Source organism: Mytilus galloprovincialis, chromosome 7, assembly GCF_965363235.1.
Source record: "Mytilus galloprovincialis chromosome 7, xbMytGall1.hap1.1, whole genome shotgun sequence".
In the NCBI taxonomy this organism is placed as follows: Eukaryota; Metazoa; Mollusca; class Bivalvia; order Mytilida; family Mytilidae; genus Mytilus; species Mytilus galloprovincialis.
The window spans coordinates 14564251-14584740 of NC_134844.1; the positions used below are offsets into that span (position 1 = coordinate 14564251).

General features: G+C 32.4%; 1 protein-coding gene across 1 annotated transcript; it reads right to left on the minus strand.

Moving 5' to 3' along the window:
• Nucleotides 1–365: 365 nt before the first annotated feature.
• Nucleotides 366–13518, minus strand: LOC143082381 (uncharacterized). Its single transcript, XM_076258027.1, has 12 exons — nucleotides 13352–13518; nucleotides 11755–11925; nucleotides 10630–10735; nucleotides 9728–9783; nucleotides 7304–7395; nucleotides 5501–5608; nucleotides 5100–5175; nucleotides 4611–4648; nucleotides 3318–3569; nucleotides 2578–2708; nucleotides 1518–1659; nucleotides 366–512 (listed from the first exon to the last, which is right to left on the minus strand). The coding sequence occupies exons 1-12, from the start codon at nucleotides 13479–13481 to the stop codon at nucleotides 438–440; spliced, it is 1377 nt and encodes a 458-aa protein (XP_076114142.1). The 5' UTR covers nucleotides 13482–13518; the 3' UTR covers nucleotides 366–437.
• Between the last annotated feature and the right edge of the window lie 6972 nt (nucleotides 13519–20490).

The following is a 20490-nucleotide window of genomic DNA, read 5'->3' on the forward strand; positions in this document are numbered from 1 at the left end:
TAGCAGTTTATTCTTTTTTACGTATTATTTCACCTTCATTTGTATATTGTTGATTGATATACAATGTGACATTGGTACACTGCTGTCGACTCTAATTATCATGTAAAGAGATATTTTTTATTTATTTGAAAACAAAACGCATAGTGTTTTTTTTTTAAAGAACCTTAGAAGTAATATCCAGTACACTATAATAATTAATGAAAAGTACTCTCCTTTGTACAGTCTACGTGTAATAACAGTTCATGAAAAATAAATGACGTGTAAGCTATATTCTACTTATACAATTGTACACTGGAAAAAAGTTAATGTTATACTGTAAACAAATTACAAAACTTCAACATATTGGACTGAATAAACAACATATATTTTAATACAAATCTGTTTATTTAACATTACATATACATTTTCCCTGTTTAACTACTGATGAGATAGTTATTTCATTCAATACAATCATAAGTATTTACTGTTTCTAAATAGTTTTCAATCACTTTGTAACATAATTCATAGTCGTCCTGCAAAGAAATATAATGCGTGTTATCAACAATATACTTTTATTGTGTTCTTTTATATACATTTTGTGTTTTTGTTAGGGGAGATAAAAAATCAAACGGTTTCGAGAACCCACAAGTTAACTAACGTGTTTTGCAATTGCAAAAAATGTGTATAAAGATATTGCTTCTTCAAAGGAACGTAAACTATGTGTTATTAATAAAATTGAGAATGGAAATGAGGAATGTGCCAAAGAGACAACAACCCGACCATAGAAAAAAATCAACAGAAGAAGGTCATCAACAGGTCTTCAATGTAGCGAGAAATTCCCGCACCCGGACGCGTCCTTCAACTGGCCCCTAAACAAATATATACTAGTTCAGTGATAATGAACGCCATATTAAACTCCAAATTGTACACAAGAAACTAAAATTAAAATAATACAAGACTAACAAAGGCCAGAGGCTCCTGACTTGGGACAGGCGCAAAAACGCGGCGGGGTTAAAAATGTTTATGAGATCTCAACCCTCCCCCTATACTTCTAGTCAATGTAGAAAAGTAAACGCATAACAATACGCACATTAAAATTCAGTTCAAGAGAAGTCCGAGTCTGATGTCAGAAGATGTTACCAAAGAAAATAAATAAAATGACAATAATACATAAATAACAACAGACTACCAAATAGCATGCTAGCTGGATAATAAAGTCATATATCAGAAAGACAACACACTTTATTAAAGTTTACTTTTCTAACTATTATAGATGTCTTTCAATCATCCTTATCAACACAGAATTATTCGTTTCCTTTCAATACAAACATTACCCTAAAAGTTGTCGTTCGAGTATAACATAATCTAAAGTGTTCTATCCGGCTATGAAGCGCTAAATACTGAAACTATGTACACTACAATGGTTATGTCGACATAAATGCGTATCATTAAAAATATTAAAAAACAACACCATTAAAATAGAAACGAGATTTGACTTCAAATTTAGAGTGAACAATATAAATGAATAAACAACTCACAAAATTCTTGAAGAAACCTCTATCATTTTTATTTGCTACCATTGCGTTTTCCAGAAGGCTGAAGGTGCTTCCATTTTTAATTGCATAGATAACATTTAAACAAACTGCGAGGACTCCACAAACCAACAGGTCAGTCTTCTTACTGCGAAAAACAAAACTTTATAAATAACGTGAACAAACAGAGTGCAAATATTAGGTAATCTAAATTATTCCTTATTCCCGATGGAGCTTGTGTTTGACGTTCCTTGCTACGTGTGTATACAATTCCTTTTTTGCAAGGATGAAATGCGTGTCTATTGATATATATAGATTGTTTTTATCCTCTACTGTTACTGTCCCTGGGTATGGAAGAGTGTTGGCGCCTTTAAACGGTTAGCCTTTCAACATTCTTTTTATTACTGTCCGAAGTCAAAAGCCTGTAAAGTTCAGTGGTTGTCGTTTGTTGCTATGTAACATATTGGTTTGTTCATCATCATATTGTACATAAATGAGGCCGTTCGTTTTCGAGATTTAGTTGTTTTAAATCTGTATGTAGGGGGTCGTTAATACCTGACTATGGGTTTCGTTAATTGACAAATGCCTTACGGTGACCTTTAGATGGTAATTACGAAGTCATTTGGTCTCTCATGGAGAGTTGACTCATTGACAATCCTACTACATCTTCTCCTTTTTATATTAACACCTAAACCGGAAAAGGAAAAGGTATCAACTCAAAACTATGATGCACGCCAGTCTATTTAGAATCACATGAAGATAAACTGTACTAAAAAAAAAGACGTGACACATGGAAATAGAATTTGTATGAGATCATTTTTTTTTTATATTTTGCGTCCATATTTTATGTTGGATGTTTAAAATTTTGCCGTACAAATCCCTGAAGGGAAAGTATTGGTCAACATGCGATCAGTTGGTCGTTAATGTGGTTCCGTCTCTCCGCGCTAATATAAAAAAGAAGATGTGGTATGATTGCCAATGAGACAACTATCCACAATAGACCAAAATGACACAGACATTAACAACTATAGGTCACCGCTAAACCATATAATATATATCACCTTACCTATTGATTATAAGAACTGGTGCATCAGTCACTTCACTTGCTTTACCCAGGATACAACACATTACTTCCACAGAAAGAGATTTGCAAACATGTGTTTTAAACATTTTAACATTGCGCCTCTTCTGTGTTGTCTGTAATATAAAACTAAATATTAATGCGCTAGCACGTGCGTTAAGTATTTCAATAAAGCAGGTATACATATAACTACACGTGACTCTTGTTATCTTAAACTTTTTTTTTGTCTCGAAACTAATAAGTTTATAGAGTGAGATTTTTGAATCTATGTACTTTCACGAAATCAAAGGAAAACGTTTTAAGAAATTATTGTACACTAACGATATGTTTAAATTGAAACGACTTTTGTCTAAACAATCAAGGTATACTGATTTCTAGAAGTCTTTTCCTATTTTGAGAGCTGATGTATTACTGTTTTATATAAATACATTTGTTGATTTTGTTATGATTTTAAGACATTTTTTAGATCAGTTCATTAAATTAAGTTGAAACATAATATAATCAAACAGAAGAAAACGCGATACTGAAAATATATCAGGCATATTAAAACGTTTGCCTTACCGTATTTGCGCAAAAACCCCTTCAGAAACTGTTTCTATTTTACGGTTTATCTTCTTCTGAGACTTGCGGTAAACTTTAAGAAAGGAGTTTAGTATAATTTCTCTCACAATGCAAATACTTGATAATTTCCAATTATACTAACAACAATTTTTTACATCAATTACCTTGTTCTGCAAATTGAATGCTAACAGCATGATGTTTTTATTCGTCCTCTCGGCAGAATCAAGATATATCTCTAAACTTTTCATTCTAAAAATATCATCTAACGTGGGATAAAACTCTGTCACCTTTTCATTTTCCTTTACCAGAAGTATAACATTATCTATACAGTGATCTTCAACAATGGTCCAGAATTGTTCGGCCAAATTCTTTTGCGGCATTTCTAACAATACGGATACGTTAGTATGATAAAGCATCTGTTAAAAAACATGTGAACTATTATTATCTACATTGTACAATACAATAGGTCGGCACGCGAACTATCTAATTTGTTAAACAAGTCAACAACTTTTTTTTTCTTTTTTTTGCTGTTTTCTTTTTCAAAACAAGGCTTTTATAGATAATATTTGCCATTTTATTTTGGCCTGCATTGCCCCTTCACTTTCCTTAAATATGATTTATTTTTATATATAATTTGTATTCAAGCATTCCTAATGCGACTTCTATTGACAGAAAGCTCGTCTCTAACGTAACAACGTATGGTATCAGGGCGAGTTACAACTACTTGCTCGTTTATACTGCTGTTTAGTTTTTTTTAAATTCTCGAAGGTATCAACACCATAGCAGTCAACACCTTTGTGTTTACATGAAATGTAATCGAAATGAGAATTTTTTGCCCTCATTTTCTATTGTATAATTTTGACTATTTCGAAACAATGAGGTTTAAAGATGACTATATCTAACCTTGTCATACTTTTTTTTATTTGTGGCTGATAATGGTGTTATTCTTTGTTTATGCCTTATACGTTTTGTTATCCGAAAGTCGCTAATGAGACTTATGTAGACGACACACTCGTCTTTAGTATAAAATTGTATGTGACCCGTTTCTGTTTTCATTTTCTACAGAATTGAATTTGCAACCTTCATATAAACTTGCCGAATTAGTAGCCAAACCAAAAGGTTTCAACGGAAAGGTTGTGCAATGAAAGCACGTTGCGCTTTAATCGTACAAAGATATGCCATTACAAAGTGTGTTTACATTTATCCTTGGTATGATTTCATTGATATGTCTGTACTGTATACAAACAAAAGATTGATAATTTTAAACTACACTGTTATAAAATTAACAGATAATAATTTTCTACACAAAGTCGATGCTTAAGACATTATCGTTGACATTCAAACATGTTTCAATCATATCAATACAAAATCAGTTTCATTTGAGGGAAAACAGGTAAAATTAATTTAAGATATATACTAGTGAACGAATAAGACTCAGAAATAAAATTTTCACTTACTTTGAGTGTTGAATTATTTATGTTTAACTGATTTACATCTACAAAGTTTTAAAAATAGATTAGTAACAGAATGTAAATCAAAGTGATACCCAAAGACAGCAAGATAGATACGATGATATGCACCAACAAGTATCTGAACTTTAAAAATAATATGAAGTGCTATTATAATATATATATATATATATGTCTACAGTATTTCTGATAGAAACATTACGTAAGAAGCACTGTGATTAAACAGCTGTAACAGTGTTTTCAATGGTACGAACTACTAAAAGTAGCTACATGTATTGGAAACATCTTTAATATTTGAAACATGAATTCGTTTTTCCTTGGTTTACGGCATGTGACCAAATGGTATAAGAATGAATTATTGTTTATACAAATAGTTCAATTGATCTATGCGTTCGGGTATTTGGTGTTCATCAAATTATGTACCAAATACACAAAACAATATTACAATGAACCCACTTTTAACCATTTATAACCTACCCTTCCTTATTCCTGTGTCGACGAATTCGTACTCATTATTACATTGCTTGGTATTACTTGCTTGATTTTGCAATAGCTAAAACGGTATTGTAATATAAGTATTAATACTTTAAACATATTTGATTTCATAAATATCTACATACAATTACAATGTATACAGACAAAGAGTTTAAGTAATTTAGTTAAAACGTATTTTTCTTTTCCGTTTTTCTTACAGTAAGAAATTTCTTTTGTATTGAGAGTAAACTTGAACCATTAATAATAAAAGATATAATATTATAAAATATTAAAATAAATCGTTTACAAGTTGTTTCATTGCCAGCACCTGTAATTTTGAACGTTTTCCTAACGTAGTGTCTTATATGTATACATAGAAGGAATTGTAGCAGTATAGTATTTACCTTAAATTCTGCTCGAAGACTTCTTCCAAACAACTCTTTATTCCGAAATCGCTGAGTCAGATCTGACACTACACACTTTTTAACCAAGCTAGCTTCATCAATATACGTCTATTTGACATTTCAAATGATACAATATAAAATAATACAAAGTAAAGACTATAAAAACGAAACAAAGATATTTCTTGTAAAAGCTGGTCTTCAATAACGAATATACATGTATTGTAAACCTAGAATTTCCAAAAGTCAAAACAAGTTTTATTGATATATAATCACATTTTTTTGTTATATTGTTGGATTGTGTAATTGGTCTGCTTTTAAGCCCATATGTCTCATTACGCTGAGTATCAAAACAACAACAACAAACAAAGAATATTGACATGACAACAGAAACATTTGTATTGTACTCAGAGACCTTCAACAAAATTGTTTCATCAAACATCATACAAGAATCGAGAAGATATTAATATAGCAGGTGTTCTGATATCCTTCACAGTCAAGTATCGTATATTCGGATGTGATCGAAGCAAAACTGTACTAAAAGTAATGCTAAATCATTAAGATTAGTCAATAAAATTGAGAATGGAAATGGGGAACGTGTCAAAGAGACAACCCGACCATAGAACAGACAACAGCAGAAGGTCACCAATAGGTCTTCAATGCAGCAAAAAGCTCTTGCATCCGGAGGCGTCCTTTAGCTTGCCCCTAAACAAATGTATACTAGTTCAGTAATAATGGACGTCATACTTAACTCCGAATTATACACAATAAACTAAAATTAAAAACCATACAAGACTACCAAAGGCCAGAGGCGGCGGGGTTAAACATGTTTTTGAGATCTGAAAGCTCTCCGTATACCTCTAGCCAATGTAGAAAAGTAAACGCATAACAACGCGCACAGTAAAATTCAGTTCAAGAGAAGTCCACGTCCGATGTCAAAAGGGGTAACAAAATAAAATAAACAAAATGATAATAATGCATAAATAACAACAGACTACTAGCAGTTACTGACAAGCCAGCTCCAGACTTCAATTAAACTGATTGAAAAATTATGTCTTCATCATATCAATATCAGGCACAATCCCTCCCGTTATGGCTTTAGTATAAGTTTATGTGTTGTTGATGAACACGCAGACAGAAATATTTCATGTATATTTATAATGAGTTCTTATCTTACCGACGCAATACAGAAGAATTAAAATGACATAAAAAAAATAAGAATAATCTACACTATGAAAGGAAAGGAGATGTTCCTACATTGTATTAAAAACAACAATACTCTGAAATACATATAAGCTAACTAATAGCGCATTTGCATTATTCAAGTAATTGGATACGTTCACGGATCGACGTATACGAATTATGCAGATTTGTATAAAATAAAGATTGAGCCACGACCTCAATTAAAAGTTAATTAATATCAAATTCCTTATAAAATATCTTCATCGGGACCAACTTGACTTAATTCATCCTTTCCTCATATGTGTATTATACTATACGTTGATACGGATACGCGAGCCAATGCGTGAATAATGCAATTTCTCTATTATTCACTGTTCACAGGCAAACTGTTAAACAACAAATGTTGTTGTCATTTTTGAGAAACTCAAAACTAAATGCTGTCAACAGTATCAAATAGATAAGAAATATTTTGAAAGGATTTTTCCATTAAAAATTTCATGAGAAATGTCTGTATTGAAAACTACACTTCTGAAATACACGTTTGCTTTAATCAAATATTAAACAGCTCTGCTTTATTTTTTTTTTTTTTTAATATAGATAAAGACCGATAAAAGATTCACTCACATTTTCCGCAGCAGTAACCTCCATTTCAGCGGCCTGTAGATCATTTTGATATGTATGATTGACATGTGTCTCTCCATAGATGTGAGATTTACCTAAAAATGTAACAAGTATTCTTTCTGAACTTTTTCTCCAAGAGAACTTAAAATTTTTAAATTTAAAAAAAAAAAAAAAAAAGGTAGTCATTCAGCGAATGCATTAAACATTCGGGCAAATTTGGGTAAATCATCTGAGAATAGAGTTTACTTTAAATTATACCATTTTTTTGTCTGCTATAATTAGGATTTCCAAACAAAAAATAAATTATTATTGTGGGTAAAAAAAAAATCATAGGCTTTTGTTTTGTTTTGGGGTGTACATGGTCTTGGATTTGAAACCAACCATAAAAAAGAGGCGATGTGTACTAAAGAAATTTGCAAGGCAGCACTTGCACCTGCAAAGTGGAAAAAGATTAATATAAGTTGCAAAACTTGTTTCCCAATCCACTATAAATAGATATGTTTAAACTGTGTGTACCGGTAATCGGATTATTAAACATCCAACAATTGTCAGGAAGAATGAAGAATACTACTTCCTACCACAGACTAGTTGCAATTGTTGATCCCACTAAACAAATTTGAAAGTACTTTTTTCTCCAATACACGCATGGTCCGTTTTGTTGTCCTTTTCTGTATGGTAAGTTTCAGTTATAAGTAATGTGTTTTACTTGCTATCTCATTGAGCTTATCGGCTGACATGATTAAATATTTCTGGACGAAGAGGGTCAATCCAGTTTTAACTCTTAATAAAAAATATTTCAAGTATCTTTCCTTTTGAACCCTTGTGAGTATCAAACAAATAATATAACAGGACATGATCATGTCATTTTTGATAAAATCGACATCATATCCCTTACATAAGTGTCAAAAATAATTGAATGCCCTGATGAACACAAATGAAACATGCAATATCGTATTTGAAAGGTGGTCAATTATCAGAAAATCTTGATATCAAAGTCATATGGTATATATTCTTTAAATATAATATCAAAATGGAACAGCTTTTAAGTCAATCTCTCAGTCTATTCATAACTTAAATCGATACCACCTGAACTTTTCGTTTTTTTCCAAATGCTTTATGAATCTTGTGTTAAAAACTCAAAATCAGGAAAAATACGAAAAAGTCGTATTCTTTTAGTCATGATTTGCTAAAATGTCAACATAGCAGCTAATGTCAACTGTTTTTATTTATCATGCTATGCCTCCAAGCAATTTAATACTTTGTGGCATGATTGATCTGCAGTTTAAGCCGTTAAAAAATCTTTGTTGTGTTTTCTCTAGTGATGATTGAGCTTAAAGTGAAATAAAATTTTGCGGTGTTCGCCGTATAAAAGCAAGTCCAAACCAAGAGATATCATTGTCTGTAATTAATGTGGCGAAATGAAGTAATACGTAACGAAACACATTGAAAGGTTCTCCGTTTAGAATATCATTTTATTAAATGCTGTCGATTCCAAAAAAAACTCAAAATCAAGAAAGGTCAACTTATGATGAAAAAAGGCATTATTTGCATAATTTCATCTGTTCCATTCCCTGTAGCACCACCACTATATTTCGAATGAGACGACCGATTTATATGTATTTATAGATATATGGATATGATAACTTAATCAGTTAATTAAAAAGTGGTGTAAGATACATTTACCAGAGGGATATTCAAAAAATAAAAGTGACAAATGATACTACATAATAATAATAAACTAACGTGAAATCATTAGTTACTGAAGTGTGTTGTGATGATATAAAAGGTCTTCAGTTTCTGATTTAAAAACTGAACACAGAAGTAATCGCTCTGATCGTAAATTGTAGGAAATATACGTTTGATGTAATTTCCTCAAAGACTATTGGTTTTTAATTGGTTTATTATTTCTATTCCTATATTAAAAAAAATGTCTTTTTAGAAGTTATTTAAGATCACCCCCAATTTTTGGTGTGGTTCGTGTTGCTTATTCTTTAGTTTTTTTTTATGTTGTGTTATGTGTACTATTGTTTGTCTGCTTGTCTTTTTTATTTTTAGCCATGTCGTTTTCAGTTTAATTTCGATTTATGAGTTTGACTGTCCCTCTGGTATCTTTCGTCCATCTTTTAAGTGAAAACAGGTTTTATAATGCGGTATTCATCTTCAAATAATGAAAACCGGAAAATAATAACTGCGCATATGCTATTAACAGAATATGTTTGGGGGATTGAATAGTAAAATTGATAATTTTTCTTTTTCAAATAATTTCGTTTCCCTCGGAGGTGGGATTTCTTCCTCATTGTCATTTGTGCTGTATTTTTAATTAACGTTATTGGATTTTTTTCTGTAGCCAATTATTTGTCACAACATTTTTATGCATGTTTCTATTTCCATATTCTATATCATAAATCTAGAGATTCAAAAACTAACCTCTCGTGATATCTGTTTTTTCATAATTCAGCTCCTGTTCGGAGTTGTACCATCTCCTTTTTAAATACAGTACAGATTTATTACTCTTGTCACTATTGTTTTTTTTATATCTAAATTTGTATAAAAATTTTCTTTGACCTATAATTTTTTTTTTTTACAAACTGTGACTTGGATGGAGAGTTATTTCATTGACACTCATACCACATCTTCGTACATATATATTAAAATCTTTTATCGGGCTTCGATTACTAAGTATTCGTAGTATTTCACCTACCGTATCCTGTTCGAACCACTAAAAAAGCCGGTGTATTTGTTATCAATGTAATATGTAAATGACCCGGGTTACCAATTATTCTGCCGAAGTAAGTGGTTCTCTTCCGACCCTCCCCTTTTCTTGCTTTCTCAAAAAAAGAAAAATAAGATTGCAACGATAAAGCTCAAAGTCTTGAATTGGTACAAAACAATAATTCTCATTTTCGGATCATGCATGTAATTATGTATATTTTGGATTGAAATAAGACTAGATATATATGCATTTTTGGTTGTTAACTAAAATGGTTGGAAATTAAAACAAAAAAACTTTAAAGGTTATAACTGTTATGATAATTTAATTAGATAACGTACTAACGATTTGGGTCATTATTCAGAGTATAAGTGATGACGAAATAAGCGAAATCAATTCGAATTTTTTTCGTCCGATCGAAAAATGACATGTTCTCCGTCTTTGAAACTGGCTCTATCGCTCTTAGCTGGAACAGTGAAATATATCAATTGAATAGAGCTTAGTTTTGCTTTAATAACAAAAATTATATTTGAAAACACTAACATGTTGTTAGTTATTCTAAACAATCCAGAAAAGTCATTATAAAGTACGACTTATAGTTTCAATACTAATAAAATACCTTTTCGCATATATAACTACAATTATTATTACTATAATAATGACTAAGACACCACTGACTGTTCCAACTGCTATTGGTAAACTTCCTACTGGTTCTTGTTCAGGTTCTGTAAAAAGGAATGCATTGGTACAAATTTTCTAATTTGCAGTGAGCCTAAAGATTAAACTGCATATTCCTATAGCCTTTTATTTCATTCTTCAAGTTTCACACAAAATCGAACGCCTGTGTAGGGGCCACTAAGTTATTGACTGGTATAAGTAGTTGAACTACTGAATAAATAGCCTGTTAATAATGAGGTTGTGAGTTCGATTCCTGGACGTGGCATGTACGATCGACTCCAATCTTAATTGACTAAGATTGCCAGTTTTCCTAACGAAGGTTACTGATTATTTCGTAGTACTGCAGCTTCCTCCACATATACAAACTGCCCATCAGGAAATAGCACAACAATGCTGAACGAGGAATAAAAAACATAAATTAATCAATCGAACCTCCTTATTACTGGTTGATTCTTTCTTTTAAACGTTGTTCGGATCATTTCAGAATGTTTGAAACCATGAAAAACATCATAACAGACGGGACGCTATTTCATATCTTCTATTAAAATATTCCGTTTCTAAACAGTGAACTCATTTTGTCCAGTATTGAATTGGTTATTTCTCTTTAAGTTTTTTTGGGGTTTTCATTCTTTAAAACAATAAAACTGGACATAACACAAGATTGAAACATTGAAGTTGGAAAATATACACACACCCATTGAGAATAGTTAAAGGAACTACTTTTCGTCGATTGATCGTATATTTGACAAAGAGTTGTGTAATTTACATGAAATTTATAGAATACCTACTATATTTGTGCAAAAAAATGGAAGGTTTGATATATCAAGAACTAAAATAAACCGATATATTATAAATGTTCTGATCTATTTTCGAAACCTAATCAGTGCCATAACCTTTTCCGGTGCAAAATTCTTAGGATTAGACTATCAGGTCAGGGCTTGTTCCTTTGACTGTGTTAGATGTATGAACACGAACAACAGTCCTCTGCTTCACGCCATTCAAGTATAGTTGATTTTTTTGTTGTTGTAAATTTCAGCATAGAAAGCTGAAAAGTAGAAAGATTCACCTGCACATGTAGAAAGGGTACACGAGTTATTATTGTATTCCTCTCCGTGACATCTGACACCACCATTTGCTGGTATAGGATTGTTACAAAAACGTCTTCTTTTCTGTTGGCCATTTCCACATGTTACTGTACAAGCTCCCCAAGAACCCCAGAGTGACCATCCGCCGTCAACTGAAATATAAGTATTATGTATATAATCTAGCTACCGTGAATATCTTAGTTGCGTGAATGTTAAAAGTGTTTACTTGAATAAGGCTAGTGATCAAATCTTTTGGAAACATAGATTACCTGAAACACAATAAATTGTATATTCATTTTGTATGCTTATAAAATGTATTAAATAAAATAATTTGAAATGAAAATTATGTACAGAAGTTGAACAAAAAGATAGTTCAAAACCACGAGTTTTTGCAAATTTGGCTAATTTTGGGTATATTGTCCAAATTTGTTAATCGAAACAAAATAATGATGGAAGGAAAGCTATTTATTGTCTTTCGGACACAAAGTAATTTATTATTTTTGTGATTCACGTCCTGCGATGAAAAGGGTGCAGGATCGATACACCCTTAAAACGGTCCCTATTTCTTGTTACAAGTTCAAATTAGGATGTATTGACCAACGTCACAATGAAGCATAGTGAGTGCATTGTGTAACTGTTAAGTCATCAGTTATTACGTCATTAGTGTTCTCCTAGGTCTTAGTAGTCGACGTACTGAATTTTTAGCCTGTTAATAATGAGGTTATAAGTTCGATTCCCACAAGGGCCATGTGCGATCGACTCCAATCATTATTGACTTGGATTGTCAATTCATCTTAAGAACGACGATGGTTTTTTCATGCGACTTCAGCTTCATCCACTACTTAAAACTGATAGCCACTAAACAGCACAATAGTGATGAAATTGGTCCCTATTAACTAGCGATCGTCAAATCTTTCTTTTTGCAGTTTAAATTTTGCTGATCATTTAAGAATGTTTAACGTTATCTAAAAAACACCATGACAAACGAGATGCGTTTTCAAATGTTTTGTTCATTTGCTGGTTCTTATAAGCATACCCAGCTTCTACCTTCGTCTCACAGGGGAACATTTTGTGATTTACGACTTAATGTGCTGATGATAATCTCATCTGTAAGACTAAACATAAAACTATTGTTCTAGACATCATACAAGATTGTTACATTGAAGTGGGAAATATTTACTTACACCAATGGCGTCAGTTGAGAATGGTTGTAGTAAACCCGGTACTTTGAAACGATGTTGTTTATGGTTGTTGTGCTTCTATTGGGTATTACTCCACCTATTGATCTTATAGTTGATAAAAGTTGTATGCCTTAAATGCATTCTGTTGTATACATCGCGCAGAAAAAAATGAAATGATTTAGATATCAAAAATCAATGTAAACCGATATATTTTACAACTATTTTCGGTGCAATATATACCAAACACTCCGTTCTAAGTAACAAGTGCCCAATTTGGGTTGTTCGTTTGACTGTGTTGTATGTTTAAAAACGCAGCTATAATCCCCTGATTTTTGCTATCCATTGATTAATTGGTGTTAATATCAACATCAAAGGCTGGAAATAAAAAAAACTTCACCTGCACATGCAGGAAGTAAACATGAATCATCATCATATTCCTGTCCTTGGCAATAAGCACCACCATTTGCTGGTGTAGGATTGTTACAAAAACGTCTCCTTCTTTTTTGGCCATTTCCACATGTTGCCATACAAGCGCCCCAAGAACCCCAGAACGACCATCCTCCACCAACTGAAATATATGTATTATTTAAATAAACTAGCTAATTACTTAAATAATTTAGTCGAGAAAATTTAAATTTTTACTTCGAATAAGGCTAGTGTTCAAATCTTTCGGAAACATCAATTGCCTGGAATTATGGTCATATGAAACATGTGCATTATTGAATAAAATAAATTTACGAGCACCTGATCATGAATATTTAGAACAGAAGTTGTACAAAACATATACATCATAACAATAAAATTTTACAAATTTGGTTTATTTAGAAAAATGTATTCAAAAAAAATTAAAAAAGAAATTTATTCCCGAAACAAAATTATGTTTAGAGAAAAACTTTCGGACACATTCTAAAACGCCCCTATTTCTAGATACATTTTCAAATTAGGATTTATTGACCAATTTTACATATAACAATATAATTTAGGAGTCTAAATTTTGTGAAAAAAGGGTTTTAAGGAAGAACATATATTATAATAATATTATTGTATAATATATAGGAAAGATATAATATGAAATTTTAAATGCAGAAATATCATGAAGTTCTAAATAAATATTGCCATTTACATAGTTGACAGTGCTATTCAACATGCAGATGTTGGCAAAGTAATGCAGAAATTCACAAACTAAAACCTCGTACAAAGTTCATACTACAGATATAACTAAAAAGGACCAAACATAGAACCGAACCTAGAGATGAAATAAAGGTATGTGTGGAAGAGATACATGCATTAGCATAAAATTATTTCAAAATTCTATGAAAGCGAATTTTAACAAAACATCGGCCTCATTTCACATCTGTATCGAAGTACTTGATACTTATTATAATACTCTCGGTTACTACGAGTCAACCAGCAGAGGTAGATATAACAAGTATCAAAGGTGGTGCACCTAAAACGCATTCCAACAATTAATAGTTCTTCAATGATGCTCGAGATCAAATTAGTTGACAGTCTAAAATCCAAATACAAACTGAGAAAAGCGAAAAGGACTCATAAAATGCACAACAAAACTTTACTTCACTAGAAGCTAATCGTCTTAAAGCTGTTTCAAACTTGTCTTGAAGGTTGACACAATAAACAAAATTATACGGTGCTTGTTAACATCACAGGGTAAAGATAGTATTCATTGTATCGTTGAAACAAAGGTGTACCATTGCAATAAGACACAATTTTTGTATTGGAGACTCCTTCGTTTGTCTATAATAATTTATTCTAGCAGGTTTAAACACAGCTATGCATAACGTTAAATAACTCTAAATTTAGTATTGCCTTTAATTAAGTTAATAGCTACTTTCAGAACAGAAAGATAAACTTAACATGTAGTTTTCAATAATATTTACAAGAACTGTTAAATACATACCGAGTATACTCAACAACAAAATTATTTTCATTTGTGTATAATATGACGTAATTTTTTTCAAAGTTGATGTTTTTTCTGATTTTTTTTAACCTTTAACAGCGATATAATACTTTTACTTTAATCATTCATCCCTTATTTTTATTAACTTTGTATTTACATTGTATCAAAGATCAGATTTATTCGTTCAGTGCATGTTCATTTGTGTTTCTTCGTTTTTTTAATTGAGTTAAGACATTTCAATTGATAATCTACAGTGTGTCTTTCTATGTACTGATGTTACACTATTGTTTCAGATTAGGGAGAATGTTTGTTACCATTAAAACCGGTTTAATCCCGCTGCAATTGTTTGCACCTGCCATAAGTCAGGAATCTAAAGTTCAGTGGTTGTCGTAAAAACTTTGTTGATGTGGTTCATAAGTGTTTTCGTTTTTTATTAAGTTTAGACCGTTGGTTTTTCCGTTAGAATGGTTTCACATTAGTAATATTTTGGGACCCTTTATAGCTTGCTGTTAGGTTAGAACCAAAGGACAGTTTTGAAGACCGTACCGTAACCTTTAATTGTTTACTTTTATAAATTCTTACTTTGATAGAGAGTCTCATTGGCACTCATACCAAATCTTCTTATATCTATGTTATTGTTTGCATACCACAAATGTATGGGTCATTATCAAAAAAACATGCAAAACTATGTTATTTGGTCTTTTTAAGTCACAGACATGAAAATATATCAAAATAACACTTGCATATGTTAGAGATGAATGTTTTGTGATACACAATATACAGTTTACAGTATGAAATGTTATAAAAACATCCTTAATGTTTTCTTAAACCCTTCAAGATAGCCAGAATTAACTGTTATTTTTTTTAAATAAATCCTTTCAGACTTGAAATAGGAATATTATTCATATCATTTGTTATTATGATTTATCACTTTTTATTGCATTTTGATACATACAAACATTTTTTAATGATTTAGGAGGTGTATGTTGGTTTTATAATAAAAATTTTCACCAAAAGGAAATGTAACATTTTTTAAGTCAATGGTGTAACCAAAGGGCAAATTAGTAGGATAAGAGTTATCTTTCGCAAAATTTGGGCATTTACAACAGTTTCTCCCTTAGCAATGTTACCTGTAAGCATGTTATGCAAAAGAAAACAAACAATTATGTTGAAGATTTAGTGAAAAAATCGTAAAAGTAAGTAAAGCTTATATCGTAATTGGAATTATATATCTATATGGAGTTATTTTCTTTCAGAACGACAGGTCATTCTTTTTCAGAATCAACCCGGATGATACCATGTTTCAATGAAATATGCTCAAAGGCATAAAATAATGACCTGTGTGAGGTCATTATTTTCCTTGATAAAAATACAATCATTAATTTACTTCAAAGTTTTATTCGTCAGATAGTTTTTTGTTGCCGATTTGGAAATTTATATTTTAAAGTTCAATCGATGAAAGATGTAAAAGAAACCTTTATTGCCCGCATTTTAATTTTAGAAACAAATAACGTGAAGTTTTGTTAATTTATCGCTACAATAAAGAAACATTATCATATATATATGTGAGATGAATTTTAATATAGACTTTCATAAATAAAAATCCAGATTTAACATATTCGTGTGTTAGATTTTGAAAATCTTATTGAGTCACACTGAATAGGTTGGTTGATTTCTGGTTGCTTGCTTTACGTCCAGTGGCAAATATTTCATGCATGTTCAGGACGATAAACACTGAATAGGATATCATACTGTGACCTACATGTATTTATATTCGTCTTTGTGTCAGTTCTTAATTTTTTTTAATTGATGTATACCTTTTACTCTATCAAGTGATCAACTAATAAGATAATCTTATATTCTATTGAATGATATTAACGTAACTCAGAAAAGGGTCGGGTGCGGAGGATATATAATTATATCCTGATTATCTGTTAATAAAATGTATTGCTATTCAAAAGACAATCTTTCTGAATTTTCATTCGATTCAATTAAAATTGTTAAAAAAATAACCACTTTTCCGCGATAGAAATGACATTACAAATAGAAAAAAAACGGCATCCTAAACGACGCTCAACATGGATTCAGAAAGAACCGTTCCTGCGAGTCACAACTTATCCTTACAATACAGGACCTGGCTAAAAACATAGATCTCGGTGAACAAATTGACCTTATCTTGCTTGATTTTTCCAAGGCATTCGATAAAGTCCCTCACGAGAGACTTTTGTACAAAGCAGAGTACTATGGTATAAGCGGGCCAACACTCCAATGGATCAGGGACTTCCTAAGCTCCAGAAATCAGAGAGTCGTTGTGGATGGTAAAACATCTCACACTGCACCAGTCCAATCAGGGGTACCACAGGGGAGCGTACTTGGACCACTCATGTTCCTTCTATACATCAACGACCTACCAGACTATGTTCAGTCATCAACAGTCCGTCTATTTGCTGATGACTGCGTACTGTACAGAAGGATCCAAAATGATGCAGACTCGAAGCTACTACAAGAAGACATGAACAACTTGCTCAGATGGAAATCTGATTGGCAAATGGAATTCCATCCCAGCAAATGCCAACTGCTACGCGTTACCAACAAGCGCAAACCACATCTAACAAGCTACAACATTCATGGGCACAATTTAGAACTGGTTGACTCAGCAAAATATCTAGGCGTCACAATCCACAAAACTATTAATTGGAACACCCACATAGAGAGTATAGCTAAAAAGGCTAATTCAACCAGGGCCTTCATCCAAAGAAATCTTCAGCACTGTCCCCAACAAACAAAAGCTGTATGCTACACAACGCTAGTAAGACCATTGCTTGAGTATGCATGCTCAGTCTGGGACCCGTTCACCAACCTTAACATACAGAAATTAGAAAGTGTGCAAAGAAGATCAGCCCGGTTTGTATTGAACAACTACCAACAAACCAGCAGTGTAACATCAATGCTAAAAACTCTACAATGGCAACCACTAGCCGAGAGGAGGGCCAACTGCAAAGCAGTAATGATGTACAGGATAGTAAATGGCCTCGTAGCAATACCAACGCAAGAGCTACACACTACATCATCCGTAGCAAGAGGACACACAACACGATTTCTCGTACCGTATGCCAGAACTTCAACTTACAGGCATTCCTTCTTCCCAGACAGCATAAGGATATGGAACAGCCTCCCACAACCTTTGGTGGACAGTACCTCACTAGATGCTTTCAAGCAGGGGGTACGGAGCTGCAGTATCCCTTAATCGCACCATCAGACTGTTTTTAACTTGCACCTGTAAATATTTTCTTGCACCTTTGTTGTCACACCCAGCATGGGCAATAGTGCGATAATACTCAACTAGAGGACTGCACTGTATTGGAAGAAGAAGAAAACATACCCCTCCCCCTTTTCCATAAGCTAAGTGGTACAATAAATTACTTACAATGTGTCTTGTATTTGTCATACACCGTTATCGGATGGTAACAATACATTTGTGTCTTACTTCATGTAGTTACAGTAATATTTTTACTGTGTATGGATAATATTTTTGAAAGGTTTATATCTAGATTAATTAGTGAGTTTTATTTCACATTCTAAATGGGCCGTAGGGCGTATGAAAACCTGAATGTATTAGAAAGGAATATCCCACTTTAGTGTTGTCGGTAAAATAGGATACTAAATTTTGCAAATCTTTTTAAAAAATAATATTTTTTTGACGGTATATAAGTCAGATAATGCATATCTTAAGGTTTTTCTTGTCGTAGAACACACCTCGGGGTGTCAGGATTGCTCAAAGAAAGACCTCCCTACGGTCGGTCTTTCATTTGATCAATCCTGACACCCCTCGGTGTGTTCTACGACAAGAAAAAGCTTAAAATAAGGTTTTTCTTGTCGTAGAATACACCTCGGGGTGTCAGGATTGCTCAAAGAAAGACCTCCCTACGGTCGGTCTTTCATTTGATCAATCCTGACACCCCTCGGTGTGTTCTACGACAAGAAAAAGCTTAAAATATGCATTATCTATAACATAGTGTCCATGGTGTACCCTTTATAAAAATCATTTTTTGAAAACATTTCCTTAACTTTGAATAATGAAATATATTGATTATAGAAACATGCACCAGTAACAACATATACAATAGGGGAATGGAGCACATGTTTCGAAACTGAATATTAAAATACACCTTAAATCATTGGTGTTACTGTCAATGGCGAGACCATTTTGATAAAATAACACCATTGACCAGTTTAGTAACACCACTGAATATATCATGACAATCAGCATTGTTTTGTGTTTCTTTCATGTTTAACAAGCGAAACATCATATTATTCATGAAAAACAATACTTATTTAACAAAGCTTTAACAATATCATGTATTACATATACACAGTTTTCACAAACTGGTGTATGCTAGTAACACCAATGACACTATTTAGTACCACTATTGACATTTTTAGTTATGGTTGTTATGTTATATAATTTGAGATTTTTTAGCCTAAGAATTATTTTTTTATCTTTTTCTTTTGCCCAGTGATCTTGGCTTTGTGTTCAGTACTTGATAAAGGTAAAATTTGAAATGTGATGTCAATGGTGATACTTTTGTGTCATTGGAGTTACTGAAGGGTCAGTGGTGTTACTATATAAAAATGCGACATTTTTTTTTATCTTTATTCATAAATGAAAGTGTTTTTAGGTCGTGTACAAAGGATTAGATATATTATTATCATTTAATCTTATACAATTCACATATATTAAGTTTGAGTGTATTTTTTAGTATTTATAACGGCCATGATTAGGACAGCCAACTTTTTTACGACAATGTATTCTGAAATTTGTGTTTAAATAGAAGAGGGACGAAAGATACTCTGTACCAAAGGGACAGTCAAACTCATAAATCTAAAACAAACTGACAACGCCATGGCTAAAAATGAAAAAGACAAACATAAAAACAATAGTACACAACATAGAAAACTAAAGAATAAACAACACGAACCCCACCAAAAACTAGGGGTGATCTCAGGTGCTCCGGAAGGGTAAGCAGATCCTGCTCCACATGTGGCACCCGTCGTGTTGCTTATGTGATTACAAATCCGGTAAATAGTCTAATTCGGTAGGTCACATTCATGAAAGGGAAGGGGATTGTAGTTACGACGTAAGGAACATATCCGATATCATTTGTGAAACGGTTATTCCATAACGGTCAACCAACTCGTGATGGCGTCCGTAAAATTTACGAAGGGATGATTTCAACTTCACCATTTGGAACTCTTGGTTTAATAGCTTCCTTGTGAGCAGTAACCCTCTATCAAGAAAATTATGATAGGAAATGCAAGCACGGGAATATCGTATCAATTGGGAGATATGTATCCCGTATGCAGGTGTTGCTGGAATGTTGCTACTTAGAAATGGAAAGTTCACAATTGGAAAGCTGAAATCATCTCTTTTGTCGTAAAGTTTTGTTTTCAACCGACCCTCATTGTCAATTTCTAGATGTAAGTCAAGATATGAAGCCGACTTAACTGTATTTGTAGTATCCTTTATCTCCAATTCGATGGGATAGATGCGTTCCACACAGTCACCAAATTTTGAATTGTTTAGTGAAAGAACGTCATCTATATAGCGGAAAGTAGAG

Bases quoted from the DNA above. Each gene is read 5' to 3' on its own strand.
- LOC143082381 (XM_076258027.1), bottom strand. From the start codon at position 13,481: ATGGCAACATGTGGAAATGGCCAAAAAAGAAGGAGACGTTTTTGTAAC. The intron at 7,396-9,727 runs GTTAGTTTTTGA...TTACATTTTTAG, and splicing joins AAAAACAGATATCACGAGAG to GTAAATCTCACATCTATGGA. The intron at 5,176-5,500 runs GTAAATACTATA...ATACCGTTTTAG, and splicing joins GTCTTCGAGCAGAATTTAAG to CTATTGCAAAATCAAGCAAG.